The sequence below is a fragment of the Anopheles arabiensis genome, chromosome 2 (assembly GCF_016920715.1).
Source record: "Anopheles arabiensis isolate DONGOLA chromosome 2, AaraD3, whole genome shotgun sequence".
NCBI classification, from domain to species: Eukaryota; Metazoa; Arthropoda; class Insecta; order Diptera; family Culicidae; genus Anopheles; species Anopheles arabiensis.
In genome coordinates this window covers 32,351,708-32,370,199 of record NC_053517.1, presented here as the reverse complement: position 1 = coordinate 32,370,199, position 18,492 = coordinate 32,351,708, and the positions used below count along the sequence as shown (strand labels likewise).

Below are 18,492 nucleotides of genomic sequence, written 5' to 3'. Positions count from 1 at the left end.
CAGATGACAGCAACACAGAATCTGTGTGCGTGCGTCCGTGCACTGTGTGCATTGTGTACACACGGAACGGAACAAAGTGCGGCTGTGTTGGTGCGCCAGGAAAAGGCAATCAGTCAGTTTGCTAAATAAAAAAAAAGGTTGCTGCAAGAAAGACCAGCTGGGGTGGATCGCAAATTCGACGGAAGTTTTTTTCTCTACACCGCTTTACGGTGAACATTAGCAAAAGCAACCCTCCTCAAGTTACGGTTCCGTTTGGCGCTTCGGTTTGGGCGAGAAAGCCATCATCGTCCGCTGGATCGGTAAAACGGGTTGGTACGCGCTTTGTTGGTAGAAATTGCGTGTCTCCCCAGCGCGCACACACAAGCACAACGTCAGATGATAATGAGCTCCGTGTGCCTTCCAGCAGCACCAGCACCACCACCACGTTAGTCGTTGGACAAAACAACACAGGTTCGGTGCCGAATTCTATACCACGCGCGAAGGACGACCGCTTTTTTGGTGAACTGTTGGTAAGCCAGTGTAGCGTGTGCCGCGGACCGGGTTTCCCTTTCACGGGTGAGGCTGCCAGTGTGTTCTGCTCGACCAAACAACATCTCCATCCGTGTCGAACATTGATGCTGCGCGTGTGTGCGGTTTAGGATAGGGCTGCCAGTCAGCCAGCCAGCCAGCCAGCCAACCAGTGTCGTGCAAACCACCCCTGCAACTGTAGTGAACAACGGCTTTTCCCCCATCCCAGCGCAAACGAGTGAAAAGTAGGAAAAGCGAACTTCTCCACCCTTTGTCCAAACCCATTTAGTGCAAGTGTGCGTGGTTGTGTTCGATGGTTTCACCCGTCGGATAACAAAGAACAGCATCGGTCAAATGACCTCCGAAGGAACGCTTGTGGATCTGGATTTCGGAGACACAAGCACGACGAATCCCGCCAGTGCCATCGTCACATCGAACGGACACACAGCAGCAGCAGCAGCAGCAGAAACGCAACCACCGACGACCACACACACACTCCCCGGAACGGTGAATCATCTAGCGTTCGTTTCCGGTGCCACCGGTGGACACCCGCAAAAGCAACTACAGCCACCAGCGTCGCAGCCGCAAGCAGCGGACCACGGTGAGCGAGGCGTGAACGATGCAATCATAAGCGACCTACTGCTGCCGATCTCCACCTCCTCCTCTGCAGCCGATAAGCAGAGCGTGAACAACCATCACCACCACCACCACCACTACGACCACCAAGGTTCGTCGCGGCTGTCCGCATCCTCAGCCGCGACCGTGGCCGCCACCATCGCCGTAGTGGACACCGGCGACGGTACGCCGCTCGTCCTGCCGGACGTTAGCTTCGAAGGCATCACGCTGGATTCCGGCATCGATCGAGAGTCGCAGCCCCTGCTGGGGTCGCGCGATCATGAGATTACGTACAATCAGTTTCCCGGTAAGTGCCCCGCTACATACGCACGTACTAACACCCCTACCAAACTCCATGACTCATCGCTCCCAAGGCGGTGTATGCTAATGGGGAGGGGGGGGTCTCTTCCCTCATAAAGACCCTGTTGAAAGTGGGATGATGAAAGATTTGCAGCGGCAGTATGTGTGTGTGTGATACAACTGGAAGGCGCAACCGCAAAATGGTTAATCTTTTAGCAAACATGCTGCATAGCGCTATGCCCCGAAAGCTAAGAGGAAAAAATGTATTTGGCGCTTATCTTGCGCCGCTTATGAACTTTGCAAAAGCACGCTGTTCTTGACAAATGCGACTGCTACACCCCACACGAACCCCGGTCGAAATTGCAACAAGCCCTAGAGCAGGTTGTTTTGCGTTGCAATTCGTCAGGCAATGCCCCCACGGACGTCATTCGAAGGAAACCCTACAACTGCTCTCACCCATTCCAATGCGCAGTGCAAATGGCTGCTGCTGCCGCTGCTGCCGTCGGTGTCCGGGTTGGGTAACAGCAGCACCAACCCCTCGACGGGAGATTGATTTACTTCGAATAATGGTGTGTCGTTTGTTGCCCCACAGCTAGGCTGCCCTACCAGGGCTTATCGCAGTTCTCGCCAGCCACGCCAGCACGATGGAGATGCTGGCTCTCAAGCGAGAACACGACTCATTGCACAACAAATTGGTGGCAGGAGAGTTTTTTTTGTAGCTTTCGTGTTACCATTTCGTTCGTTTCGGCCGCGACAACAGCAGCAAAAAGTCCTTTCCTCTTCCGGGGCGACATGTTCTTATCACTGCCGGGAGCCGGGCTAATAAGCTCTCGAAATGTCGCTGCTTTTTGTAAGAATGTTTCAAATTATTCATCATTAAAATGGTTGTCCCATTTTGTTACATCATTCCGGGTGCTGTCCCGCCCATGAAAGTGTAATACAGCTTTATGAACAGCATTCGATGTCGTGAATTACACCAGTTTTGTCAGGGACGCTATTCGTAAGCATTCAAACTAACTACGACGAGCCACTTAATCGTTCCGTAGCGAATTCCGTAAGCTTGGTAGTAAATCCGACCAAGCAAAACCGTTTGTTATTGTGGCTACGAAACCAAACTGATCGTAAGATTCGGCAAAGTATGACTGTGTCGTCCCCACTTTCCAGCACGGCCCTCATGCACACACTTAACCTTGGCAGTGAAGCACGAACCATTATTTTGCTGTTCGTTGTTTCATTCCTCTTTGTGTGCGTGTGTGTGTGTGTGGTGCGGGACGGACCGTTGCAATGGTCCATCGTTTTCATTGATTAGCTTCACGTTCGAACGGCAGCGGAACGGATGGTATAAAATATGGCCTTTTTCCTTAGTACATTGCAGCACTAAAGGTAGTTTAAGTTCGCTTAAGCAGGAGGCGATTACAATTTGCCCATTGGCTTAGCAGCACGAATTGTATGCAATTACTAATGCTAATAGTGCTTAGTGGCAAGGGTTGTTTACATCAAGAACGCTCTCAGAACACTTCTTTCTGTATGTGCTATACCTGGACACAATCGCCTTGACCGGATGGTCGATATCACGAAATTAAATGTAAAATTTTGGGAATTGCGCTTATACATAGTAACTACACTTAGTCGCCTATGTTTTGGTTCCTGACAGGTGTGCCGAACAACCAAAATGCATCCCTGTACGGATTGCTTCACTTGCTGACAACGTAAAGCTCTGGCGCCCTTTTGCTTTATGGTACGACCGACAACGCTGGTCGTAAAAGCTCCGAACGGGAACTTTGGCGAGCTTTTCGAGCCAACCAACCCCGTACAACTGGTTTCGCGGAAAAGATGTTCCTAGAAGCACTTAAACCTTGTCTCCCCCTCCACAGGGGCAAGGAATCGATGACGACACACCACACACCACAGAACACCATGCCAACACAGCGAGGATACGACAGTAACGAAGCTTTTTCCGTGGAATGTTCACCACCGCCGTTGACAGCTGCCGTCATATCGGTACCTGGGTGGCGGGAGGGAAGGACCACCGTTCGGTGACAAACCCACACTTCAGACGTCACAGTTTCCACGGCGTTTTTCCTTCAGCACGCGTTCAGTTCCACTCTAATGGTCCCCCCACCCCCTTTACTATCATCTTACGGGCCAAACATACTCACACAAACGCACAGCTTCGTTTTGTTTAGTGGTGGTCGTCGTCGTCGGTCGTTTAAGCTCGACTGATTTTCCACCGCCGGTCGGCCACGGGCAGTTTCGGTTGAGCTTTCGGGCTCGAGGCTTGCCGAGCCGTGGCGCCATTCGCCAGTTGCAGTTTTCACTTTCGAGCGATACCACCAGCACGCGGGGAGGACCGCACAATACGTCCGGTGGTGGGTGTTGTGTACAGCACCGTCGGAACGGGCTCGGTCGGTCGGCGTTGGCCCCGGGGAAGATTGTTTGCGTGTGTGTGCCCTGTGTTGTGCCTACTGACTGCTGCTTCCTTTTCTACCGCACGCGCCCCCCGCGCCTGCTAACTTCCGAGCTGCCGTGTCGTGCCGCGCTGGTCATGGTTTTTTCACTGAACCGTGTTGCTAAGACAAAGTTGTCTCTTCGTGTGCTAGTCTGCGTTGGGTTTTTTTTTTTGTTCAGCTCCGCTCCTGGGTCGCCCGCATCTTGAATTAGCAGGCCACGACGATATCGCGCCTTGAACGCAGGGGTGGTTTGAGTGAAATTCTTTAGTGTTAGTGTGTACATCTGTGTGTGTGTACAGTTGGGAAAAGCAAATCACAGCCAGCCCAGTAGTCGGGGTCGGTTTGCATCTGAAACATGTTTGTGTAAACACAGTGACCGTGATTAATAAGTGGCCTGGAATTGTGTGTGTGTGTGTTTTTTTTTCTTTTTTGTTCTATCGCCATTTGTCATCAGTGTGATATTTTACTACGTGGTGCCGCTGCCTCCTACGGCGTCCGCAGTTATCTGGAAAATTGATGACGCGTTTGGCCGGGCTCAAGATATGTGCCACCCTCTCCACCATTCGTTACCGTTTTGACAGCAAGCAACTGAACCACTGAATTCTGGTGTACCGCAAAGGTGTACCTCTCGCGCGCAGGGAACATCCTTGTTCCGGCGGATTATAATGCCCTCGTGGCGTGGAAGCAAGCAGTCACACGTGTAGGTGTGAGCAGCCAGTAATTAAGTTACTCCACCAACGCGCGTGGGTGTGAGTGGGACAGAGACAGGGAACGAACGCCACTGCGACTGTGTTGTCCTTGTAAAACAGTCCCAGCTCCCCCCAAACCGTGCACTCATGCGGCCGCACCATGCTCGTGGAAAATTCCAACATTTTCATCCTGGACGATAGTAATGTCGTCGCACCGCTGAACGGTGGTGTTGATGGCGCGGCGGAGGACGAGCCCGATCGGCGGCTCACGACACCACCCTCCTCGTCGCTATCGATGGCGGACGGGTGTCCGCTTTCCGTGATCAATCCCACGTACCTGCTGGGCACGGCGGACCTGTTGGCGGGGTCAGTTCTTTGCCCCGCCGGTGAAGCGGCTGGCCGGCTGAACCACGGTCCGGGGCGACCGGTTGGCAACATGATTGCACCGCCCGACTATCGGTTCGATGCTGGGGTGAAGCACGGCGGCCCCAGCCACCACACGTTCCAGTTCAACACCGCCATCGTGAGCTTGGCTGGCGAAGGTTCCGGTACCGGTCTGCACGACGGCTCGACCCGCGTCGAATGCATCAACGGAGAATTTCTTATCAATGACGAGGACTACTATCCGTACAACGATATTCCAGGTAAAATGGTTGGCTAATAGACACAGACAGGCGTAAGGAATCTATGCTGGCAGAAAAAATCAGTTGCAAAGGACGCAGTTGGTGGCTCGCCTGGGCAAGGGGGCATATTATCCTTTGCGGAAGTATTGTAGCTTACGAAGCAAACCGTACGAGCGAAGGAGAAGCAGTCTTCTAACGCACACACTCATTTGTTTGCGTTTGGGTCACGTGGTTCTTGCCTTGCGCTCGGGGGGGGCAGTACGACGACCGTGCGCCACGTGAAGCTACAGTAGGACTGGTGTGAGATTTAGGCCAGCTGTGCGTGTGGGGAGTTTCTGTAGTTCTGTGATAGCAAGGATAAAGGGGGAAACCCTGCGCCGATCCCACGTTGAAGAGGGAAAGCAAACGCAAAGAATGGTTGTATGCGGACATATATCCCACCCTCTGCGGTTTGGGTCGGGTTTGTTGTGGGCAAATCAAGACACCACACACACACACACACGCTTTCTAGAACATTTATTGCTTCCTCCAGTGTGTCCCCCGAAAGGAAGGGGTTGCGTCTACCGGCAGAAAAAGGGGTTGAACGGTGGTCAGCACACAAAACCACCCTCATCCCACACACGGGCGAACGGTGGAAGGATATCGATCACGGTGTTATGGTAATTTCGAGAAAACGTTTTGCTTCTCCACCCTATCTCGACGGTGCCCCGGCAGCAGGCAAGCGAATGCTCGGCTGAATGCAATTGCACTTGCTCTCTACACTGTGTCACCGCTACTGAAGGGGCGGCAACTAAGCATATTGGAGAGAAAATGTTGTATGCCCCCGATTCGGGGACGCATTGGTATTAATGAAATTTTGTTTACATTTTAGTGTGCCTCGTCGCTGTACAGCTTTTTCCCCCTTGTGGAAGGCAAAAGTATCGATTAGCTTTCGGTTCCTTTCGGTGCGGTGAGGACATCTTATTCTTCTAGCCGCGATGATTCAGTTCCGCTCCAAACCGTACAGGGTTTGTGTGTGTGTGTGAGTGTAGATGTGGCTCGACGAAAGAAAAATAACGCCCGACCTTGGATCGAGCACCACCGTTGATGTCCAAAGAGCGCCATTTCCGTACTTTCCAAAAATAATTCGAACAAAAAATTGAATTATCTGAACACCCTTTACCTCTCTCTCTCTCTCTCTGTCTCTCTGTGGTTTCGCTGTGGCTCCGTGTGGTATTTTTCGGTTTAGTGGTTCCCTAAGAAGAAAGCGAATATTGAATAAGAAACGAACGAAACGCTATATTTGGGGATCAGCAGGAGCAGCAGCAAGAACTCGTTGGCTGCAAATGTCCTTACGATGCACAGCAGAAGAGTGCACTTGAAGGCAAAATGATGCCACATACCAACTCAACCGCCCAGAATGGATGCGGAAAGCACACGTTCTCTTCCCACAATTATTACTATCCCAGCCCAGGGGGGGTCGGCTCTCGATATGGTCGGTTTTGTACGTTTATTGGACACAAGCCAAAGCGCGTTCTTTGTTGAGGAGCAGAGTTCGTTTTTTTGCCAACTCACAACCATTGCACCTTTAAGTTAAGCAAATATTCGTGTCGGTTTTGCGCTGCCCGTGGTGTCGCGATGGGCGTCCATTGATTTGGGGCCGTAATGTGCGCGACCTCGGGTTGCACGAAACGTGGCAAATCTTTAATCGGATTTAAATGCACGCGTAAAATGGATGTGGCATATCTGCCTGCCTGCCTGCCTGCCTTCGGGCACCACAAAAACCCGTTGCTGTGGCTGAAACAAACCGGCGTCCACTTTTCGGCAAAAGCCACTAATTAAAATTAGTGAGAGTAGAGGATGGGAGGGCCGCGGGGAGAAGCCGTTATGGTCAAAATGAAACGAACCGAATCCGCGAACGCGCGCTGTATACGCTTTTCTATTCGCGATAACCTCATTCAGCTTGCGCCTTAGAACGACGGTGTTAGTTGCGTGTAAACTGGCGTGGGTTTTTGGGTTGTGAGGAAGCAGACCAAGGGCGGAGGCGGACGACGATGTACGTATGCGAATGGCACGGTATTGTAGACGAATGCAGCACAGGGGTGGTGGTGTGTAGTAAACAACAACCGCGGACCGTCTGACTGATAAGAAACTAGGTGCACTTTTTCGTGCGCCTGTCCGCAAGAACGTTGGTGAAGGCGAGGAAAAGTGAAAAACGTCAGAAAGCACAATGGTGTTATTTTTGCTTTCAATATAGTTTTGCAACAGCCAGACGTAAATACTAAATATATAAATATAAACATCTGTATTATGTGTGGTGGCTGGCAATGAGTGTCCACAGGGCGCTTAAAGTATGTGCCACGTAAACATTTCCCGCTGTATTGATCCGTATTATACGAATAATAGGTTTTGCTTCACCTCTAACACATAATAAACTGATACTTTATAGTTAAACCATACTCTTAAGACGGCCTTAGAACTGAAAAAGTGTCACGTGCACACTTCAACTTCATGCATCGTATTGCAGAGTAACAGCACCAACCACAGGGAAATGCGTCGTATAAAACATATATACTAAAACATTTGTTTCTTTTCACCATTTTCCCCTCACTCTCCAGATGATCCTCACTTCAGTGACCTAGTGTACTCGGCAGAAATAGCGATCGATGCTGGCATCTATCCGGAACGTATCTACCAAGGCAGCAGTGGGTCCTACTTTGTGAAAAATCCCGCCAAAGTAAGTGAACATTAATCACCGCCGTTAAAGTCAGTAAAAAAACAATAAGTAAAACTGCTGCTCATCCACCATCTGGATGATCGTCGGGAAAGCAAACTAAGACGATGATCCCTACCGGAGAGCAAACAGCATAAACAACCTCTTGCCCAAAACGATTCGCTCATTCAATTCGTCGTTGGCTAAAGTGTTTGCGTTGTGCAGTTTGTGCATTTGTGCGCACCGCAGCTGGGACGAATTGGGTGGATGGGGAATTTCTTTCGCTTGAAGCAGTTTGCTAGAAATTTTGGTATGAATCGTACATCAATCCCGATGCGCTGTACCGATGCTAGGTTAGATTACGCACCTGTGCCATGTACTAAAACCTCCTGTTTGAATGCATTTTACAGAAAGTAATTGCCGTTTTTAAACCAAAAGATGAGGAACCGTACGGAAGGTTAAATCCCAAGTGGACCAAATGGATGCACAAGCTGTGCTGTCCGTGCTGTTTTGGACGCGCCTGTTTGATACCGAACCAAGGGTAAGAAAGAAGGAGAGAGAGAGAATGAGAGCAATCCCTTCCTTATACTAATGAAAAACTTTCCCACCCCTGTGTCGGCAGGTATCTCTCGGAGGCCGGAGCTAGTCTAGTGGACCAAAAACTAAATCTAAACATCGTACCGAAGACGCGCGTCGTGCGCCTCGTGTCGGAAACGTTCAACTACCCGCGCATCGACCGGCAGAAGGCACGGATCAAGAAGACGATCAAGGAGCGCATCCCGGCCGCTCGGTTCAACCGCATGTCGCTCCCGCCGAAGACCGGCTCGTTTCAGCTGTTCGTCGACGGGTACAAGGATGCCGACTACTGGTTGCGCCGGTTCGAGCAGGAGCCGCTGCCGACGCGGCTCGGTCAAAAGTTTCAGCTACAGTTCGAGCGGCTGGTCGTGCTCGACTACATCATCCGCAACACGGACCGGGGCAACGACAACTGGCTGATCAAGTACGATCAACCGTCGATCCTGCCGACCAGCCCGACCGCGGCCACGACACCGAACGGCGTGAACGGCATCGCGGCGGCCAACGGCAACGGGTACATCCCGCGCAGCAGCAGCCGGCTGGAGATGATGGAACACACCGACTGGAATCTGGTGCAGCTGCCCGAAATTCGGATCGCCGCCATCGACAACGGGCTCGCGTTCCCGTTCAAGCATCCCGACTCGTGGCGCGCCTACCCGTACCATTGGGCGTGGCTGCCGCAGGCGAAGCAACCGTTCAGCCAGGACATCAAGGATCTGGTGCTGCCGTCGCTGTCCGATCCGCACTTCTGCGAGGAGCTGTGCAACGAGCTGTACGAGCTGTTCAAGCAGGACAAGGGCTTCGACCGGGGCCTGTTCGAGCGGCAGATGTCTGTGATGCGCGGTCAGATGCTGAATCTAACGCAAGCTTTAAAGGACGGCAAGAGCCCGGTCCAGCTGGTCCAGATGCCGGCCGTCATCGTCGAGAGGTTGGTCCGCATTTCACGCACTGCTTCCGACGCGGACGCGCTGTGCTTCTAACACACTTGTACAGCTGTGTTTGTGTGTGTGTGCACCTCACATATATGGCTCGGTGGAGCCGTTTTCGTAGCTGCTTTTCGGTTCGGTTTATACTAACACACAGCATCCCTTCTTTCCTTTTTTTTTAAGTTCGGTTTGCACGATCCAGATGTATTAATTTAGCGCTTCCAATTAACAACAGTAAACAGAGTGTGGCCTCTCTTTTTTTTACACCACCCAATGTTGCATGTATTTTATTTTTATTTTTTTGTTATGCTTGTCTTTGCACGTTTTGTAAATGTAAGATTGCCGTTTAATATGCAGAAAGCGAGCCCCAAATTTAAACTTGCCCTCTCTTATGTTTCAGATCGAAGGTTAATCCGGGATCGTCGAGATTTTTCTCATTCCAGCAGCGCTTCCAAAACAAGAGTCCGTTCTTCTCCTGGTGTTAGGGGAGTGTGCCGGTGTGTACCGGCGTGCATGTTCGGCCCCCAAGACACTAAGCTACGGCGAGAAAGCAATCTCTCCCGCGTGAGCAAAGGGAAGGCGACTTAGAACGGTGCCCTACTGTACGCTGTCTATTTCGGAAGGGTAACTGGAAGATCTGCATATAGTTCTATAATAGCACTGGTTAAGGAGGAGAGTCGAGAGGAAGGAACAGTTAGTTTGCAGGCGTGCACAAGAGTGCAGTTAGTTAATTTAAACGAAAAAAAGGAAAGGGCAAACATACAAACAAACAAACAAAAAAACAACCCAATACCAACAATAAGTGCAACGGTACATATTAAACGTTTATATATACACACACACACACATCTAGGGAATATTTAAATCAGGTTCGAAAGTAATCACAAGGCCACACAAGCATACACACGCCTGGTCGACATGTGTTCGCCGGTACGTAGTCGATGAGGCCGAATCTTGTAGGGCAGCATAATATTTCATCACAACGATGCGGCGATAAGGTGTGTGCGGCAAGAAAGGGTCGTCCCAATATAGGCAGGAACCGGCTCATCGGACACATAGGACAGACCATTATTATTATTATTATTATTATTATCTCAGGCTGCGATAGGGAGAACCGAAGGGGAGTTTGGCATCACCTAGCGCTGCCAGGTTCTGTTTTAATTTTACTAGTTGTGATTGTGTGCGCGTGTGATTTTCTCTTTTTGTTTAATTATTTGTTTTTTTCTCTCTTTCTCTCTCTCTCTCTCTGTTTCGTTTACCAACAAACAAAGAAAAATGTGTATAGTAGTAACTATATTGTTGGTTGGATTGATTTGCAAACATCACGCGCCACACGCGCGAAGGTTTAGTCTAGCGTGGAGGGTGCCGGTGTCCTATCTAAGTAAGCGTTTCCCTAGGATAAACGCTAAAAGTGAAACGAACAACGTAAAGTCATCAGTACACGAAAGCGAGTTACTGCATAATCAAGTTATATCCACTAGTCCTACTACTACTATATTATACGCAAGTAATCGATTATCGAAAACAGTCAGGTCAGGTCGGGCGTGACGTGTAGGGTGAGGGCGTGCGACACGGGACGTTACTGCAATTACTCGCTCGCCCACGGGGCGACCATTACCGGGGGGACTTTACTCGTACGGCACGCGGAATAAGAGTTTAATTAGGGGAGGGAAGGTTGGTTGAATGGTTCGTTCGGTTTCCCGAGATCATCCTCCTCATGGTCCCGCCATAGAAGGAGGACAGGGCGCCATGGGAGTATTTTCTCTGTTTGGAATTTCGTTTCCCTTCGGAGCGTAGCGGGAAAGATGGAGCGTGGCGTAGAGTAAGAAGGAACGAAGCAACCCAAAATGCACCCAACACCTCACGCGCAGCACGGTGTCTGTGTGAGTGTACGTGTGTAAGCGAGAAGGAATCGGTGTACTACGAACGGTGTGTGTGTACGTGCCTGAAAGGCAGGAAGTATTTCTGCAATAGATAGAACAAAGAAGGACGAGTGTATGTGTGTGCATCGGAAAAGGAAGCAACAGCAGCAACGGCAGCACGCAAATGATGCACATGTGGTATTCTGTGCAATTAGCAAACAAAATTATACTTGGCCACCACACCACCACACACCAAGGAGGATGAGCTGGGAGGAGGCAGTGTTTTTTTTACTAATTTTTTATTTGTGCCACACGGAATTTCATAAACTTTGGAAGTACTTCCCGTGTGTGTGTGTGTGGATCTATCTCCCGGCTGGCTCTTTTCCTGCTTTCTTTCGTTCTGTTCTTTTTGTGTTTGTGGCAAAAACACATTTCTTTTCCGGTTTCCTTTCCTTTACTGTCTCTGGAATCTTGTTTGTAAAATATAATTAAAACTACTAACAAACACGGTATTTACATTTTTTTTACTTCTGCTATTGCATTTAACACCAGCGGGGGACGTTACATATTGAGAAAAAGGAAACTGAACCATCATATTTAATGCACCGTTTATAATTGTTTTTTTTATACATCTTTGTCCTCGGAATGTTCGCAACAAAACATCCTCACCAGACACGCGATCTGCAAATTACAGCAAACAGTGGCACAACACATTTTGCAGTTATCCACCGAGACAGTCAGTGAGCCAGCCAGCCAGCCAGCCAGCCAGCCAGCCAGCCAGCCAGCCAAAACCAAACGCGGTACGACAAACCGCCATCCATGCTTCGTCGACCTAATTTCAAAAGTTTTTCAAATAGTCATTAGTAATGTGTGTGTGTGTTTGCCTTCCTGCCTGATTGTATTTTGTGTGCATTTATCGATGTTCAACAGTTCGCGCATCGCGTAAGAGCGGAAGCAGACACAGAAGTAAGGGGAAACGGGTAGACTCAAAGGGAAGGAAACAGCAGGAGAACCACCTCCCTCCCAGTAGTAAATGTGTGTGTGTTTGATCGATGTCCTTCGCATTTCTGCACACAACTGTGCACACGTGGTTGCGCTTCCCATCGCGTTGTCCTATCATCGGTACCAGCACCAGGTCGTCGTGACCTGTTTATGCCCCGCGTGACGGATGAAGGAACGTCGCAGCACGTTTGTCGGATTCCTCGCAAGTCTCTCCCAAGCAAGCAGGACTGCCTCAATGATAGGGGAAATTGATTAGCCCGTTCCAAGACAAACATGGCGTCATGGTGGGCAGGGGGGGATTGTTTTAAGAGGTTGTAAATTTGTTCGGAAATGCGTTTCACAAGGTGTAACACCGTTTTTGGGAGCGTAAAACCTGCGCAATGCAAAGTGTAAGCCACCGTATTATCTTGGTTTGGCTACACGCGTAACTCGTCGTCCTTCGTCGGCCGTTACCAGGTGGGACAAGGATTTGGAAATGTTTGTACCGTTCCCCCAGCTGTGTGGCCTTTCAGCCAACTCTTTTCTACCGTTACATGAACGGTGCTTAAGGATATTTTCCCCCTGCTTTTTTTTGCTTACTCTCACTCTCTAATTCTCTTTCTCGACGTTACACCCCCTCCAGCAGTGTGTGGCTGTGCGTCCTTTCGACCGTGAAGCTTCCACAAGGGTGGGACGGGGAGTTCAACTAAGGCGCCGCCGGTATGTTTGCTCGGCAGCTTGTGTGTTAGTGTTAACCGTGCGCGCTCACTCGCAACACAGGACGACGAGGCTTTTTTTCTCATTTTCTCGAATGTTATCCCTCTTCTGTGAGCTCCCACTTCTGCCACTCTGCCCAAACCCTGCTGACCTGCATTTGAATGAAGTTCTCTCTCTCTCGCCCCTCGCGGTTCTCCCCCAACCAACGCTGGTCGATTTTGAGTCGAACCGCCGCCGCCGGTTTTGGAGAGTCCATTCGCGGGACGGTTTTATTTCGGCATTCAGTTTCGCTGCCTGGTTCGGTTCGGTTCGGTTCTCGTGCTCCTTGCTGTTGGCGGTGTTGTGGCGTGCCCCTGTGGGGTCTTCGATTTTAGGATCACTCGCGTTGTACAAAGTAAGCTCTGAGCTTTTCTCGTTTCCTACCGTCCATATCACCGCCCCTTCTCCTTTGCCTCCTCGTGTCTGTCTAGTGGCTGAAGCGTGAACGAAGCGTGACACGTGCCTAAGTGGTTCAGACATCCCATAAGACACAGCCAACGGTGATTAGCTTTGCACGCACAGATTGGTGCTACACAGTGCGGGTTGAGGGACAGTCGACAATACGATTCGATTCAGAATGAGTGGATGGCCAAGGGTATTCATTCGCAAACTGAAATTGTGTGTTATAAAAATGTGAAACATTCGCGATCGGCCGACACGATAAGGATGGAATTCGCACCACTTCCGCTTCAATGAGTGTGCTTTCCCAAAAAAAAAAAAATCCGCACTAATGGACACTCTACCAAAACCTGTGTGGCCTGTAGGTTTTACGCATGATTTACGCTTCTTCCGCTAAATGTACACCCCCTTTACACTCTTTAACTTGAGAGCAAATGTTCCCTAAAGTGTCTATAAAGACTGATTCGCTTCATTTGTAAGGTGTGGAATTAATGTTTGTTGTGCAACAGAAGGCTCGCAGTGGTGTAGTGTCTTGTGCTGTTAACCTTTTGTGGGGGCATTATTTAATCATGGACTGTGACGCTGGGCTTCGATTTCAAAGGCCAAAAAGGGTGGGGAGGAGGGAGGAGTAAAACTAAAATAGAAACACGCTTCCTGCTTGTCCCTAACGTTGTTCCTGTACGCGCGGCTGTCGTCGGCCTTCGGTAGTCGCCCATTATTGGTGAAAAAAAGCTGCATTTCCCTTTTGCAGAATAAGAAAAAAATCGAATCAATTCACAGCGAACGGTAAGCGAGCCAGTTTCCAGGATCATTAAGTATGCCCAGTGGACAATCGCAAGTGGGGCATGCATAATTAGGATGATACCAAATTTCATGCTCGCAAACAGACACAGCAACGATGTAAGAAAAGGAACCAAAAATAAATAGAAGAACATTACACGCAAAAAAAAACTCAATTTAAACCAGAACAACACACACAAACACACAACAGTGGCAGTTCAGTAGAGTGTTCTGCCAGTCGGTTCACTGTCGTCCCACGTGCACCGCCGTCGTTCGTTACTGTTTGACCTGGAAATGAACACTCATCCACCCACCTCCCCCCCAGCGAGCAGAAAGCGGGTCATGTGCCAGTGGAAAGCAACATTCTGGCTATCCAAAAAACCAAAACAAACTACCAGTAGGCCATACCCATTCCCTTTGGTTTGCGCCCGCCCACCCTCCTCCGTTTCCTTGCCGCGGGAAGTGTGGGGTCGCGATGGAAATGCAGCGCGCGGAAAAGCAATAAAAAAAAAATCCTAGCAGGCTGCGACGCTTCTGCTTGCACAGCAAAGTGGGCTCATTTTTTGCAACCATCCCATCCCGAACGGATCGTGCCCCCTCGCGTGTCCGTCCAAACGCCTGAAGCTGCCCAAATTTAGGTTCGAAATTTTCAAGCCATTCAAAACCGGAAGTTCAAGTCCCGATGGCCGAAACGGAAGGGTGAGTTGGTAGCGGAGGCGGGACGGGTCGTGGGGTTGCTTGTTCCGAGGTGTGTGCCGCTCTTTTCGAAGGCCACGGATGCTCTTGGCCTCGTTATGAGGACACAAGTGGGAAGGTGTGTGGGAGAGGATGTAGGGTGTGGTGATGGGGAACTGTTTAAATAGCGTAAATATAGGTATTATTGATTTAATAATCCTCGCAACAATCGGGCGATACTGTGCAGGTTTGGGGAGTTGGAGTGGGGGGGGGGGGGGGGTAGGTAGGTTTGGAGGACCCAATTCACCCTGCCAATTCCTGACGGTAATGTGAAGCCGCGTGTTTTAATCCGCTGCTTGTGCCTCTGTGTGAGTGTGTGCTATCCATGACCTTTGAATGCTTCTTCTTCCCTGTCCGATCCCGACAGAGTGTGCTTAGTCGCGGAGCAGGATCCATGTGCAGCGGGTTGCACTGTCTACTGCGATGAGGCTGCCGTACCATTAGCAGCGCCCCAAATTCCCTGCTGCGCACCGACCGGTGGAGAAATTCCGGACACAGCGTGCCTCGATCCGTCCTACCCGTGTTGTGCCGAGTCCTGTGCGCAGCCAACCGCCATCGTCGTCGACGATTGTTCCGTTCCCGCGGCTGACTGCTGCCCGGCCGAGATGCCACAGTGCTGTAACTGTGCCTGCGGTAGGCCGGGATGTGTGCCCATGAAGCGTGTGGTAAGTCTGGGAGGGAGCAGGTGCTGTTAAAATAGCTTGCTACTTAGTGAAAATCTCTTTTTCCTATTCGATTCGCCCGCACACAGCGCTACGTCCAGCCGCCGAAACGGGAGTCCTGCAAACCGATCGTAACGTACAAAGCGCCCGAGGTGGAGTTCGGTGGCGATTCGACCTACAAAACGTCCTTCAGTGCCGATCCCCAGCTGGTCGTCAATGCTCGCCCGCTACCGATCAAGCCCCAGGGCCATCTGGTGCCACATTCGGGCAGTTTGGAGAAAACCACCGTCACAGCGGTAAGTGTGAAGCATTAACAAAAGTTAGCTCTTAGTACAAAAGAGTCCCAGATGGCGCTAGTGTTGATGATTGAATGAATTTCCCGTAACAACCCTCGGTTTTCCCCCTGCAGCTCTCCTACCCTGGTTACAACAATGTAGATCGAGCGCAACCGATAGTTCCTACCGGCAATCAGCTGATACAGCCGGGCCCGCTGCAGGAGGTGACGACCAGCCGGCATGATTACGTGGCCAAAACGACACCAAAGCGGTACAAAATCGTCCCGCCGGGGCACATGCACGTGCACAGCGCACCGTTCGAAAAGCAGACGATGAACAAGCTGTCCTACAGCTGCCCGAACATGGCCAGCTTCGAGCCGGCCCGCTCCTGCAAACCGTTGCGCGAGTACGAGCGTCCCGAGAGTGAGTGCGGGGGCGGGGGCCCTGTTTTAACCTTCACTGGTCATTGTTGCACCTACTCTACTACCTTTCTTCCTCGCTTCCAGTCCCAATGCAGTCCGAAACGACCACAAAGCTCAGCTACGGTCCGGTCTGCCCACCGCCCAAGGAGGACGTGCCGTGGGCGCGGCGCGCCTGCTACCAGCCGCCCGACGTGCCGATGGACAACGAGACGACGTACAAGAAGAGCTTCATGCCGGGCTGCGCGAACGAGCGGGCCAAGATGGTGCTGCCGTACAACAACCTTTCCGTACCTGCCGGTTCGGGTTTCGAATCGAAGACAGTCTACAAGGAGAGCTACCACAGTGCCACGTGCGGCGAGCGGCCGCCCGCGATACGCCCCGTCGCCAATCTGCGCGTGGCCGAGCAGCGGCTGGACGACGACACCGTGTACAAGGTATATCCTAGCTATGTCGTGGATCATTCCAACTTTTTCTGACCCGAGCCGGACTCGGCCGCTCGGGACGGGTTGATGTGTGGACACTGAGCCGCTGAGCCACTTTCCTCCCTCTATCTCTCTCTCGGTACTAGTTAGAGCGTTGTGTTGCATTTGGTGTAGTGTTGTTGTTGGTATAATGTGTGTGAGGGAGGGAGGGGAGGTATGCATCATCATCAAACGTATGTTAGACGTTTGCGTAATTTGCGCGTAGATTGAGTTTAAAGTTCTGCCGTGCACACTGCCATTTTAAGTTTCACGTAACAAACGCGTGTGACGCTTCAGCAATCGATTCAAGGTAATTGCAGGAAAGTACATCCTTACTACTAACACTACCACTACTAGCTCTAGCCTCTAGCTGAATGATGTAAATGCTCACGGTGCACACACTTTGCCCTTGAATCAGAACCGTCACGTTTTACACAAAATAAGTAGTGTATTTTAATTTGGTTTTTACATTTGCTTCTAAAACCGATATGATGTACATACTAACAGCACTCCCCCAAAGGCTCATTCGGACCCGAACGAAGCTCTAATTGCCTTCCAACATCCAAAACGCGAGTGCATGCCACGATTCTGTCGTTTTCCGTTATATTTTAAATGACGCAAATTTGTCAATTCTTCCTTTGTCTTTTTTGCCACCTCCTTTTTGCAGACATCCTTTGCCACCCACTGCCATGCGGAACGGCCGGCACCGATCCGTCCCCGTCCCGCACCGCTGATCGGCGACGGGCCCATGCAGGAGGTGACCACGCAGCGGCACGACTTTGTCTGCAAGGGGCAAGCGAAGCGGGACCCGATCGTGCCACAAGGATCGCTCAAGATGCCAACGGGACGGGTGGAGAGTGCCACCGTCAACCGATTATCCTACCCGGCCAACAAGGAAAACATTGTGCCGACGAAATCGTGCAAACCCATCCTGGTCTACAAGCGTCCGGAGGGTAAGTAACCGTGTACTTGTATTTTTGCGCGCTCCCTGTGCTGAGCCTATCCCGTTTTGTTCCCCCTGTTCCCCCCAGAACCGATGGAGAGTGATACGACACAGAAGCTAAGCTACATGCCCGTGTGTCTGCCGCAGAAAGAGCACTACCCGTGGGCGCAGCGAGCCCGCTACCAGCCACCGAACCTGCCGATGGACTCGGACACGGTGCAGAAGCTGAGCTACGCGCCACCCGGGCAGTACATCGAGGAGCCGTGCGCTAGTGGGGCGGTCTGCTGCCAATCGTGCAGTCCGGCCGCGGTCAACTGCTGCGCAAACGTGGACACGGCGTGCAGCGGTGTCAGTTACCCGCGCGCAGCTATTGTGAAGTAGAGCTTCAGCTGCACACGGTGTGATCGAATCGGATCGGTGCCTTGCGTCGTGCTTTGCGTCGGAGAGCTTGCAAGTCAAATCCTAACGGTTTTATATTTGTGTTTACCTTTGTGCTGATAAGTTGAAAAAAGAAAATCCTGTAGAGTATTGCCCCATTTACCCCCTTTCCTTTTTATGGCTGACGAAACATAAAAAATATATATCATCATATATCTTTGTTGGTATGTGGATAGTAAGAGCAACAAAAAAAACAGGTTTCAAAACTACTATCTAAAATCTCAAGGGAAGGTGGGGAGTGAATTGTTATATCAACAACTACTCCGGTTTGCCATTCAGTAATCTTGCGTATTTTGTGACGCGCGGTATCTTGCCATTTTTGCTTGAGAATGACCTAAAATTACTATGCGTGGTAGGGTAGTTCGGTACCATACGAATCACATGGCCATTTCCACCAGAT

The 18,492-nt window shown here is 50.8% G+C and overlaps 1 protein-coding gene across 1 annotated transcript; it reads left to right on the top strand.

Moving 5' to 3' along the window:
• The first annotated feature begins 50 nt into the window (after positions 1–50).
• Positions 51–18,241, top strand: LOC120897965. Its single transcript, XM_040303230.1, has 12 exons — positions 51–1,429; positions 7,782–7,900; positions 8,287–8,417; positions 8,499–9,380; positions 9,779–9,858; positions 14,795–14,855; positions 15,259–15,556; positions 15,643–15,849; positions 15,963–16,251; positions 16,335–16,684; positions 17,379–17,664; positions 17,743–18,241. The coding sequence occupies exons 1-12, from the start codon at positions 862–864 to the stop codon at positions 18,033–18,035; spliced, it is 3,564 nt and encodes a 1,187-aa protein (XP_040159164.1). The 5' UTR covers positions 51–861; the 3' UTR covers positions 18,036–18,241.
• The last annotated feature ends 251 nt before the right edge of the window (positions 18,242–18,492 follow it).

Bases quoted from the DNA above. Each gene is read 5' to 3' on its own strand.
- LOC120897965 (XM_040303230.1), top strand. From the start codon at position 862: ATGACCTCCGAAGGAACGCTTGTGGATCTGGATTTCGGAGACACAAGC. The intron at 9,381-9,778 runs GTTGGTCCGCAT...CTTATGTTTCAG, and splicing joins CCGGCCGTCATCGTCGAGAG to ATCGAAGGTTAATCCGGGAT. The intron at 9,859-14,794 runs GTTAGGGGAGTG...GCCCAAATTTAG, and splicing joins GAGTCCGTTCTTCTCCTGGT to GTTCGAAATTTTCAAGCCAT.